Genomic DNA, 12612 nt, shown 5'->3' on the forward strand with positions numbered 1-12612 from the left:
CCTAACTCTTACCTTTCTTTTTTAAAACATCTTAATTGAGGTACAACTGACATACAATAAACTGTACATTTAAAAAAGTAGAATTTGATAAGCATTTTTATACATATACACCCCCATGAAACCATCACCATAATCAAGATAGTGAACATATCCATCACCCCAAGATTTATTTTGCCCTTTTATATATTTGGAAATTTTCATAATCGAAAGTTTAAAAAAAGGGAACTATTTAAGAGCTAGATCATCTGAAGCTTGAGGCCTAATGAGAAAAGGGTCTGGAATGACTCATAGGTTTGTAATACAAGCCATTGAATAGCCACTGATATGAGCCATTTATTGAAACTGGGAACACTGGAGAAGAAACTTGGTGTATTCAGTTTTGCACATGTTAAGTTTAAGGTTACAATGAGACATTCAAGTAGAGATGTCAAGTAGGCAGGTCCTATATTAAAAGGTAACAGTTTGGACTAGGGATATAAACTTGGGAATGTTGGCATATAGTAACTGAAGCCAGGGAGCAGAAATTATCAAGAGAATAAGTACAGAACAGAACAAAGACTCAAGGGGGAAAAGACACTTTGAAAAACTCTAATGTTTTATGATCAGCTAGAAGAGGAGCAAGGGGGAAAATGAGAGTACAGTATTGCAGAAGCCAAGGGAAAATAAGGCAAGAACACATCATTTGTGCTTATCCTAGTAAGTCGCATTCTGTATAATAGTTTTACTTTTCGCTCATAACTGATACATTACGATTTATAACCAGTAAGTGTGGGCATACTCCTGAAAGATGTGTCATCTTTAGTTCATTAACAGAATTAAGTTTCTGAGTCCTGTAAGGCTGAGAACTAGACCATGGGCTCTGTAAATCAACGAAAGTAAACATTACCTTGGAGGACTCTAGATAGCTGTTTGGCTGGCGAGTTTTGCCTGGTGACCTCCAAGCCTCAGGAAGTCTTTCTTTGAAGCATTTACAGTACTAATTACTTTTTTAAAGGAGTAATATTTAAGACAAACTCTTTTGTTTTGTCTATCATTAGTCTCTCAGGATCGTAAAATAAAAGGGAAACTGGCTCATTAACAACTTCAACCTCCCCTAAAGGTGGGAATCTGGCCTTAAACTTCCTGGTGATTATCCAACCACTGCCTGTACAACATAGTGACTCTGGGTCACCATGTGATAGGATGAGAGAAAGGGGAAAAGGGGAGTTGTTTAATGAGTATAGAGTTCCAGATTTGAAAGATGAAAAAGTCTGAGAGACCTGTTGTACAACAATGTGAATAAACTCAACATATTGAACCCTACACTTAAAAATGAGTAGATGGTAAAGTCTATGTTATGTGTTTTTTACCACAATTAAAAAAAAAAAGTAAGCAGGGCTTCCCTGGTGGCGCAGTGGTTGAGAGTCCGCCTGCCGATGCAGGGGACTCGGGTTCGTGCCCCGGTCCGGGAAGATCCCACATGCCGCGGAGCGGTAGGCCCGTGAGCCACGGCCGCTGAGCCTGCGCGTCTGGAGCCTGTGCTCTGCAAAGGGAGAGGCCTGCGTACCGCAAAAAACAAAAACAAAAACAAAAAAAAACAAATAAAAAAGTAAGCAGAGGGACTTTGCTGGTAGCACAGTGGCTAAGAGTCTGTGCTCCTCATGCAGGGGGCCCGGGTTTGATCCCTGGTCAGGAACTAGATCCCACACGCATGCCACAAATAAGGAGCCCGCCTGCCGCAACTAAGACCCAGCGTGACTAAATAAAAATAAATAAATATTAAAAAAAAAAAGAGGGCTTCCCTGGCGACACAGGGGTTAAGAATCCACCTGCCAATGCAGGGGATACGGGTTCAAGCCCTGGTTCGGGAAAATCCCACATGCCGCAGAGCAACTAAGCCCGTGAGACACAACTACTGAGACTGCCCTCTAGAGCCCGAGAGCCACAAATACTGAAGCCCGTGCGCCTAGAGCCCATGCTCTGCAGCAAGAGAACCCACTGCAATGAGAAGCCCGTGCACCGCAACGAAGAGTAGACCCCGCTCGCCATAACTAGAGAAAGCCCACGCACAGCAACAAAGACCCAACACAGCCAAAAATAAATAAACAAATAAATTTATTTTAAAAAATTAGAAAGAGAAAATGAAGGTCTGGAAATTTAAAGAAAAGGCAAGGGTTGTAGTGGTATTAAGAACTGAGCTAGACACTATGGAGAACAGTATGCAGGTTCCTTAAAAAACTAAAAATAGAATTACTGTAAGACCCAGGAATCCTACTACTGGGCATATACCCAGAGAAAACCATAATTCAAAAAGACACATGCACCCCAATGTTCATTGCAGCACTATTTACAACAGCCAGGTCATGAAAGCAACCTAAATGCCCATCGGTAGATGAATGGATAAAGAAGATGTGGTACATATATACAATGGAATATTACTCAGCCATAAAAAGGAACGAAATTGGGTCATTTGTAGAGGCATGGATGGATCTAGAGACTGTCATACAGAGTGAAGTAAGTCAGAAAGAGAAAAACAAATATCATATATTAACGCATATATGTGGAACCTAGAAAAATGGTACAGATGAACCACTTTGCAGGGCAGAAATAGAGACACAGATGTAGAGAACAAACGTATGGACACCAAGGGGGGAAAGCAGCGGCGGGGGGTGGTGCTGTGATGAATTGGGAGATTGGGATTGACATGTATACACTGATGTGTATAAAATGGATGACTAATAAGAACCTGCTGTATAAAATAAAATTCAAAAAACCCCCCCCAAACAAAAATGAGCTAGAATAGATTCTGTGATACTAAAAAGCAAAAAAAAACCCATTGATTTTTAATATATTAAAAAAGTTACATCACTGTATCTCATCTGTGCCCAAATTCATCAAATAAACATTTAGAGCTTAAATTCAAGGCACAGTGCTAAATACTGAGGACCAAAAAAAGCTTAAGAAATAGTTCTTGCCTTCAAGGAAATGGACAAGTAAGCAATTATTATAAAATATGGTAAGCAGAATTAGAGATATAGAGTACAGAGTACATAAATTACTATGGTAGAACAGATAGAACTTTCTGGAAGGAGTGGCACCTGAATTAGAAAATTCACAAATGTCATCTAAAAAGATTTCATACCACAGTCTAATCCTGAGCTTTATTAATGGTAGGATACGATAGAAAGAACTACGTTTTTTTAAAGGAGTAATTCATATCTAGAAAGGAAAGGAAAGGAAGAGGGGAAAAAAATAGGGATTTGGAGGGAGGAAGACTTCCTCAATTTCCTCATCACTGCATTTTCTATTTTTAAAATTAGCTCCAAATTTTCCTGCTTCTGTGCCTTTGTCCACACCATAACTTTAACTTGGATAATCAATCAGTATTCCTTTATATTAAAATATGTACATATAACAAACAGCGTTGACTGAACTAAACTATAAAATGCTTTTCGATTAATAACTAGAGGTGAAAATAAAACAGACATTCTCTTCTAGCATTTTGGAAAGAAACAAATTACGCTACAAATTTAGTTTTAATGAATTATAAGCGCATCTGGATTTAGGATGCGTGCCTGAGAAAGGCCGTTTTCACAAATCTTTGTTGCAGAAAGTCGTATTTTAGATGTATCCAAACGAAATAAAAGGGAAGGATGAGATTAGGATTTTTAGGCCAACAGTAGATTTACAAGTGCATATTATTATCAGAGGCTTTTTCTGTTCTCTCACACTCAACTAATAGCCTATGATACTGTAAACTTTCAAAGAACACAGTGATTAGATAGATTCTTTTTTCATATCTACCAGGATAATCAGTGATTTGCGCATCAGTGGTGCTTCACTAGGAGGCGGGGGTGACGTGCGACCCTGAGGGACAGAGAGGGTTCTGACTGTCACAACTCGGGCTGGGGGTGCGGGTGCTACTGTCATCTAGTGGTAGAGGCCAGAGATGCTGACAAACATCCCACAAGGCAAAGAACTGCCCCACTCCTGTCCTGAATAAAAAATTGTCCAGCCTCTATGTCAACAGTGGTTGAGAAAATCTGATACATGAAAATATACTTCTTTCTTTTTCTTTTCTTTCTCTTCCACCCCTCTTCTTTCTTTTAAATTGTAACTCTTGAATGACAAATGGAGCATATTTTATGCCAAGAAAAAGAGAAAATGCTACTGATTTTTTCTTACAGACTAGATATTTGGTCCATACTGCATCTGTTTTGACCAAAGTAACAAGACAGTTTCCACCAAAGTTTTACTTGACCAATGGAAATCTTTGTACCAGATTGTATTGGTTAATAATAATATGAAATATAAGAAAAAACAGAGCCCAAAGAAAGAATCAGCAATTCATATCCACTTACATGATATCTGACCACCATTATTGGGCATATAAAATGCCTTCTAGTAGACTTCACAGATGACTATTAATTTAAAAATTGTAAGGTGTCTTGGTATTTGTGTTATGACATTTAAATTCAAAATTTATATAGTTAGAAAAATACTCACCAATATAACTAATCAAAATATTTATAAGCCACATGTTTAAAATGCCTTAAAGAATTACGAAAGCTCCAATATTTAAATCATAGTAGAGTATACAATATTTATTTTGTAACAAAATAGATAAAACCAAATATTTGCACTTTATGTAGTTTGATTATTATGATAATTTGTTAATTTAACATTCAGTTAAAATAAACTTTAAATTAGCTATTTAAAAAATGTCAAGTACGTGATTAAGATAAATTTTGTTCATCAGAAAAAGACCTTCAGGAGTAAATACTGATAGAGCAAATCTGTCCAAAATACTACGTCTTCATTTTTTGTGTCTTAGACCACTCAGGTGCTTCTTTTTTGGTCTGTAAAAAAAAAGGAAAAAAAAAAAAAAGAAGAAGAAGAAAAGAAAATTAAGTAAAATGCTTATAAGGAGGAGAAGAGAAACAATTCAAAGAACTAAGTACCTGTATACATTGGGGATTTTTATGTAAAATTATAGTAAATAATTGCTTTTTGTAATTCAGAAAGAGACTTAAGGGCAAAGATTTTGTCTTTTGTCAGAAATAATCTCCCACCTGGTATGTCGATTAAAATAAATACACAGCTGTGTTTTCTGGCTTAAATCCGATATTTAATATATTCTACAGAGGCGAATATTTTATGAATTGATTCTATTTTCAAATAAAATTATAAAAAAATCAACGGCACAGCTTCTTTTTAGTTGTCTTATCTATCTACATACAGATACTCATTCACTCAATAGGTATTTAGTAAAGAATTTCTAGATCCAAATCATTGTGCTTTGGGTATTCTGCATTGCTAAGTATTTACCAGAGTACTTCTTGGGTTTACTGCTCAATCATTTCAATGTAAAAGAGCCTGGCTATACAGAGTAGTAACAAAAGAGCAGGGAAGGTGGTCTGTGATAGAGCACTTAGAACTCCCTATATAAGATACTGATGCCAATCAAAACATCTTATTTTATATAATATAATAAATCAAACATGCAATTACTCCTTTCCCACTTATATCTCCTTAAAACTATGAAGAACCACATTCCTAAATATATATACATTGGCATATAGATAAGTAAGATAAGTTATGACAATTTTATCTTTTTCATATGCCATAGCTGATGCACAAAATGTTAGAAGTGACATCAATGGTCAGCTCCTCTTGCCCTTAGCCATGCCCTTGGGCAGCTTCAATTACCACCAAATACACCAGTAGACCCTCCACCTCCTTCCTCCAGCCCCATCTGTATAACCATAGCTCTAACTTGAGCTACAAATACTTTTACATGATGCCTAAAGGCAAGTAAAATTCAGTATGTCAAAATGAACTCCCCCAATCGCCATATTCTCTGTCTTGGTGAATGGTACCATATTTTGTTCAGTCATCTAAACCAGAAATGATTGATTCCTCTTCATCTTAGATTTCTCCTTTTTTTCCCCCACTTGCTACGTTCATTCTAAACAGTCCCTAACATTTGTAGAAATATCTTTTAAACTCCTTATTCTGCTTCTATCTTGACCCCAAAAGGCTTACCTTGGGCCCTCATCATTTCTGGGCCTCACTCCCGCAAGAATTTCCTAATTCTGATTTGGCTTTTTCTTCTATTATGTTCATCACCCACAATCCCTCCAAGCTTATCTTTCTAAAATGCAAATCTGCATTAAAACACTTTAGTAGTTTTTCTTTAATAGAAAGTCCAAAGTTATTAGTATTAAAGGTGAAAGAAGCTTCCAGGGTAAAATAAGGAAATCATAGGGAAAAGCCAGGTGCTATCTTCCAAGAGAATTCAAAGGTGACAGGGCCTAACCAAATCCAAAAGAAACCAGAGTACAAACCAGAATGCTAGCTGATCTGCCAGGGGAGGGGTAAGTTCCATTTTGAGAAACTGTGATCTTCACTAGGTCATAAGGTAAACTGGTTTTCTTAACTGTGGCTCGTGGACAAAAAAATATGAAAGCAACTTCTACAGATCAAGTAAAAGGCACAGAATTTGTATATCTGCATTTTCTCAATCAACTGATACTAAAAGTTCTTTTACTACTATGTATGTATGTATGTATAGTAGAAGGTAAATAAAACTTTTGATATTAAAAGGGAATCTTAAGACTCATAAAGGACAGTACAAGCATTTTAATGGTAGACCGTCCTTCCTGACTACTTCAATCTGTGTCTGGTCCATTGCAGACCATCCGCCCTCCATCCCCTCCTCCCAGTAACTTCTTTCTTCAGATGTATTAATGAAGTAGCTTTGCCACAGTCGAGTGTACCTCTGTCCTGGGGATTAACTGCTTTCCCACTTCATAAATTGACTTTTCAGTTTTTTGGTCATAGCCATTTAAAATTAGTTTCACAGCTTGTCCCATAGGTCTAATGTATATTCCTTATTCCTAGGTTATTTGGGGGGAACTTCACTATCATTGTCATGTCCAAGCTACATTTAACTTAGAAGATAGGGCCCTGTAGGATCTGGTCCAGGCCTACTTCTCTAACCCTATCTCTTGACACTCTACTACATGAACTAAATTACTTGTAGTTGAGATTAGTTTTATAGTAATTTATTGAACACCTACTATGTACCAGGTCTTTGTGTTAGGTTGTACAGCTATAAAAATGAGTAAGACCCTATGACAGAGCCTGGTGGTTGCCTAGATTACATCTATTTTTCCCCTTTCAATAACAGAACTCTGATGTCATTATGAGAGTAATGGGCTCATCCAGTGAAAAACTACATTTATCAGCCTCCCTTGCTGCTAGGTGTGGATGAGTGACTAAATTCTGACCAATGGAATACAAATAGAAGATGTTGGGTAGAACTTACAGAAAAATGCCTTTAGAATAGGAGATGGTATTTCCCCCCATTTCCTCTTGCTTCCTGCTTGGAATGCAGATGTGATGGCTTAGGCTACAGCAGCTATATTGTGATTCTGAGGACAGAGACCACACACCAAGGATGGTTTGAAGAGAAAGGCAGAAGAAACCTAGGTACTTGATGACTTCAAAGGGCCACATACTAGCCCTGAAAAGCTTATCTTCAGGCTTTTATCTGAGAGCCAGAACAATCTACTTAAGTCACTGAACTAGCTGTGGAACGTAATTCCTAGACACTGACTCTAATCCTTAAGTAAGTTATAGCATTTGTTTCATGTTGTATTTTCTGCACACAGGAAAAGTGTCTGGCATGCAGTAGGTGATCAATGACATGCTTCTTTTGTTGTTGATTTTTTTTTTTTTTTTTTTTGTAGCTGGAGCACAGTACAGAATAATGGGTTAAAGTACAGGCTCTGGAATAAAACAGGCTCCAGTCATTTATTTGTAAACTCGGGCAAGTTGATGACCAGTTACTTCACACATAATATGAGGAGAATAAAAAATAACGGTGATGGATATTCTGGGTACCCTCAGACCTGCTGTGCCTCAGGATGCTGTCAGTGGTGGCTTATGGTTTCTGATTAGGTTCAGTTAATGAGCTGCAAAGTGGGCTTGTGGGTCAGAGGAGAAAGAAGTTGGGATATCTATTCTTCAGCTCCTTCTTTGCCTGGCCATAGTTTGGTAGTAGCAGATTCTTCTATGGAAGACCAAAGTTTCCTACGAAGGCTCTAATTCCTCTCCTTGCCCCTTGAGACCTAGGAGTGTTTATAACTTTGCATAGTTACTAAGCCTAAAATGTTCATTATCGCCTGTTGGTTTCTACCTCCTTGTTTCTCCTATAGAGGTGTTTCTCACTCCCTCCAATTTATCCCTCCATCTGCCTCGTCTTTCTCCTCCACCGCCACCTTTGCTACCTTCTTAATTTCTGTCTGAATTGATATCAAAGTCTGTTGGCTCTTTCTTTCCATTCCTCTAGTTCATCTTTCACTGTTGCTGTCCAGGTCTGAAAATACAAACGTGACCCTCACAGTATTTTTTACTTGCTTCCTATTTGGTATTTATCACACATGTTATATGACACACGGTTTCCATGATCAGACTCTGAGGCACTCTAGGGCAGGGGCCCTGAGCATGGAATAAGGCTTGAATAAATGAATAGCTTCAAAAGAATGTGCCACAGACTCAAAAGACAATTCCATAAGAGGTACTGCAAAATGCTTTGAGATATAGCGTGGAAGAACCTTGAGGATGTTATGCTAAGTGAAATAAGCCAGTCACAAAAAGACAAATATGGTATGATGCCACCTATGAGGTATACAAAACAGTCAATTTCATAGCAATTCAAAGTAGAGTGGTGGGTTGCCAGGGGCTACAGAGGTGGGGGTGGGGAAGAAGGGATGCATTGCTCGATGGATACAGAGTTCCAGTTTGCAATATGAAAAAGTTCTGAAGACCTGTCTCACAACAATATGAATACACTTAATACTACTAAACTGTACACTTAAAAATGGGTAAAATGGTAAACTGTATATGTTTTTTATCACAATAAAAAACAAACAAAAATACCAAGAGCTTTTTAAAAAAATGTTTTGAAAAAATGCAGCAATACTGAAAAAGTGTATTGTTTCCATGAGCTACCTGGACTTTGCTGTTAAAGAAAGTTACATATTTTATTAGATATTTTACATTCTAAAATAGAAAAAACAAAGAGAGTAGTAGGACCTCATTTCCTACATATTTAATAGCAAAGCAAGTTTCCATCGGAATCTATTTTTACCTGGGTATACTGCCATTTAAAATTTCCTTAGTTTTAAGATAATGATGAGATCTTGCAAAATTCAGCTGCTCAAAAACCTTGAGCATTTGGTTTTACTTCTTTCGGGCCTTTATTTAAGTGCTGTCTTCGCAGAGAGGCCATCCCTCCCTATTCTTCACCCATCGACTGCCCTGTTTTATTTTTTCTCCATAGCATTTGTCATTTTTTCACTTTCTCTACAATTTATTTTTTGGTTTGTTTGTTGCTTTACAGTCTAATCTCCAAAAAAGAATGTAAGTTTCGTGGAGGCAGGAAGTTTTATGCCTTTATTGCCTCTAACAGTGCTTGGCACAAAGGAGGTGCTCAATAAACATTTCATTTTTTTGTTTTTTTGGTGGTCATGCCATGCGGCTTGCAGGATCTTAGTTCCCCAACTAGGGACTGAACCTAGCACACCACAGTGAAAGTGCCGAGTCCTAACCACTGGACTGCCAGGGAACTCCCAATAAACTTACGCGGGCCTCTCACTGCTGTGGCCTCTCCCGTTGCGGAGCACAGGCTCCGGACGCGCAGGCTCAGCGGCCATGGCTCACGGGCCCAGCCGCTCCGCGGCATGTGGGATCTTCCCAGACGGGGGCACAAACCCGCATCCCCTGCATCGGCAGGCAGACTCTCAACCACTGTGCCACCAGGGAAGCCCCCCAATAAACTTTTTAAATGAATGAATGAATGTTGTTTGGGTTTACTATTACAGATGCCTCTCAGTTCAATTTAAATCTGGACATAAAGCCTCATGAGAGTCTATATTCAAGAGTTGTCCCTATGTAATGTGAAAGAAAACGCCACTACAGTAATGTAATAATATGGTTCCAACTAATCAGGTAACACTGCCCTTTATAAGCATAGTGGGCAGTATTTATGATTCTAAGTAACACTGCAACTATTGAGTGGAAATGAAAATAAGCAATAAGATATGAAAATAGCATATTCTGTTGTATGAACTCAAGATATGTTCAATCTTTCTATTGGTAAAGTTCTGTTCTCAGTCACATTACGGTCTGAAACTCAGGTTACCTGCAAGTACATTAGGATAGAATAGGCCAACTTCTCATCTACATCAGTATCTATGTCTAAACACTACCAAAATTCAAACAAATTTCATGGAGATAATAATGATTCTGGAAAGTTGATTTCTGATTCTCGTGAGACATACGTTCTTCATTTCTAGATATTTTGTCAGTAAGGTACTATCCATTAGTGACGGCCCGAAGTTCCAGCCACTGGAAGTTTCTAAGCCTTTACAACTCCTGATTAGTACTGAGCAACTAGCATTAAGATAGAGCACAGAATGGCAAACTATGATCCATGGTCTGTTTTTGTATGGATTGCCTGCTAAGAATGGATTTAACATTTTTAAAGAAAGGTAAAACCAAACAGAATATGCATTAAGATGGTATGTGCCTCATAAAGCCTAGAATATTTACTGTCTTGCCCTTTAAGGAAAAATTTGCCATCTCCTGATAGATGACTGTTAAATAAAGTGGGCACAAAAATTCAGATTAACAGTTAACTGCTTTTTATTTTGGTAATTCCACTTCTTTACCTATTTAAACAGTAGTGTTTCTTTTATGTTACTATCTTAAAGTTATTTACCCTTTCTACCCATAAGATGGTGCTTTGGGTAACAAATTTTGTTGTGCCTATTTAGTTTTTTTTTGGCCACGCTGTATGGCATGTGGGATCTTAGCTCCCCGACCAGGGGGTCGAACCCATGCCCACTGTATTGGGAGCGTGGAGTCTTAACCACTGGACCAACAAGGAAGTCCCATGTCTATGCAGTTATTAACAGAGTTAATATTTTAACTGAAGAGGGCCCTATTTTCTGACTATTTCACACTTCTGTTTTTTTTTGTTTTTGAATTTAAGACTTTCATAGGTTCCATGGTATGAAACCCTTTTCATAATATATTTTTCATACACACACACACACACACACACACACACACACACACACACACACACATATGACGTGATGTTAGACATACAAATTACTTAAAAGTGAGCGTTTATATTGGGAACATTGCTTTAATTTTTATGTGCTGGTTTAGATTAATTATATTTGTAATTGTATAAAGAAACAGCACAAATTAGTGGTGTTAACAGGCCCTGAAGTAAATTGTATTCCAGATGTAGGAAAGAGCTCAGAGGGCTGTGATAAAAACAAATGACAGGATTAACTGTAAAGCAACCAGAAGTAATTTACTGTTCCAGTGTGATTTGGGAGATAAATAACTGATAAGATGGGTACTTTTGTGTCATCCATAAGCAGGCAACTAAAACATTAATCTATAACTTGGGGATTATAACATATTGAGAAAGAATGCTGACTGATAAATGCAGACATAATAAGCCTGGTGGATTATTCCTGGAATCTAGAAAAAGAGCTAGAAATTAAGAATCTATTAGTGTTCAACCAGCGCCACTTCTCTAAAGAAAAGAAATACTATGTCTAGTAGATATAATTACTTGTTTTTTAAAAAAAACGATATAAGCTAGGAATTGAGGAAATAAATATTTATGATTCCTCAGAGGCAGGGCCCAACTAAAATGTGTCTAAGAGAGCTGACCCAGCTTTCCTACCAACAAAGTGACAAAAAGAGAAACTGCCCCAGATCATTCAGCCCTCACGGCTCTACTTCCACACTCACAAAAAAATTCCTTATTTCTAATTTAGCTTAGAGCTATATTACACCGGGAAGAGGCTGCAATTAGTATTCCTGAGACTCGAAATTGAAAAATTATTTTTAAAAATGTAAATGTACATAGCTAGCTATCTTGAGGTCTGAGCATGTTCTGGTCAGATAAATCTAGATTCAACATGAAAAAGTGAGAACAGGGACTTCCTTGGTGGCCCAGTGGTTAAGAATCTGCCTTCCAATGTAGGGGATGTGGGTTTGATCCCTGGTCGGGGAACTAAGATTCCACATGCCGTGGGGCAACTAAACCTGCGTGCTCTGGAGCCCGCGCGCCACAACTAGAGAGAAGCCCGGGCGTTGCAACGAAGAGCCCGCGTGTCGCAACTAAGACCCGATGCAGCCAAATAAATAAATAAATATTCAAAAAAAAAAAAAAAAAAAAAAAAAAAGAGGAAGAAAAGAGAAAGTGAGACCAGAGCTTCAAAATAAATGTGACAAAGCATTAGAGGTATGAAGAGCAATTGCTTCCCTCAGCTCCTAGACATGGCTGGAGCCCCTTCAATCTACCAGCAAAGTTCATTTACCCGGTGTGCCATACAAATGCTATACTTTTCTATGTGTGTTATAATGTGAAAAATGTGGGGTGGCACAGAGTTAGGACGTGCTCTGTGGTAATGCTATCCCAGGGCGGCACCCTGTGTCTTAAGACATCCAATGAGTTGTATTCATTATATTAAGGATATTACAAATAACTGCTAAATTCCATTTTAATTAAGTTATAAACTTTTCTTTATGAATAAT

At 37.9% G+C, this 12612-nt stretch overlaps 1 protein-coding gene across 3 annotated transcripts in view; it reads right to left on the reverse strand.

Annotated features, from left to right (window-relative positions):
• Positions 1-4556: 4556 nt before the first annotated feature.
• PIBF1 (progesterone immunomodulatory binding factor 1) overlaps positions 4557-12612 on the reverse strand; it is a 213458-nt gene continuing 205402 nt past the window's right edge. For all 3 annotated transcript variants that reach the window (XM_027116085.1, XM_027116086.1, XM_027116087.1), the window contains one exon: positions 4557-4838. In XM_027116085.1, the coding sequence (XP_026971886.1) occupies positions 4796-4838 (43 nt within the window). In that variant the 3' untranslated portion in view covers positions 4557-4795. The remainder of the gene's footprint in view (positions 4839-12612) is intronic.

The sequence above is a fragment of the Aethalodelphis obliquidens genome, unplaced genomic scaffold, assembly GCF_003676395.1.
Source record: "Aethalodelphis obliquidens isolate GAN/ISIS:26980383/991018 unplaced genomic scaffold, ASM367639v1 scaffold15, whole genome shotgun sequence".
Classification (NCBI taxonomy): Eukaryota; Metazoa; Chordata; class Mammalia; order Artiodactyla; family Delphinidae; genus Aethalodelphis; species Aethalodelphis obliquidens.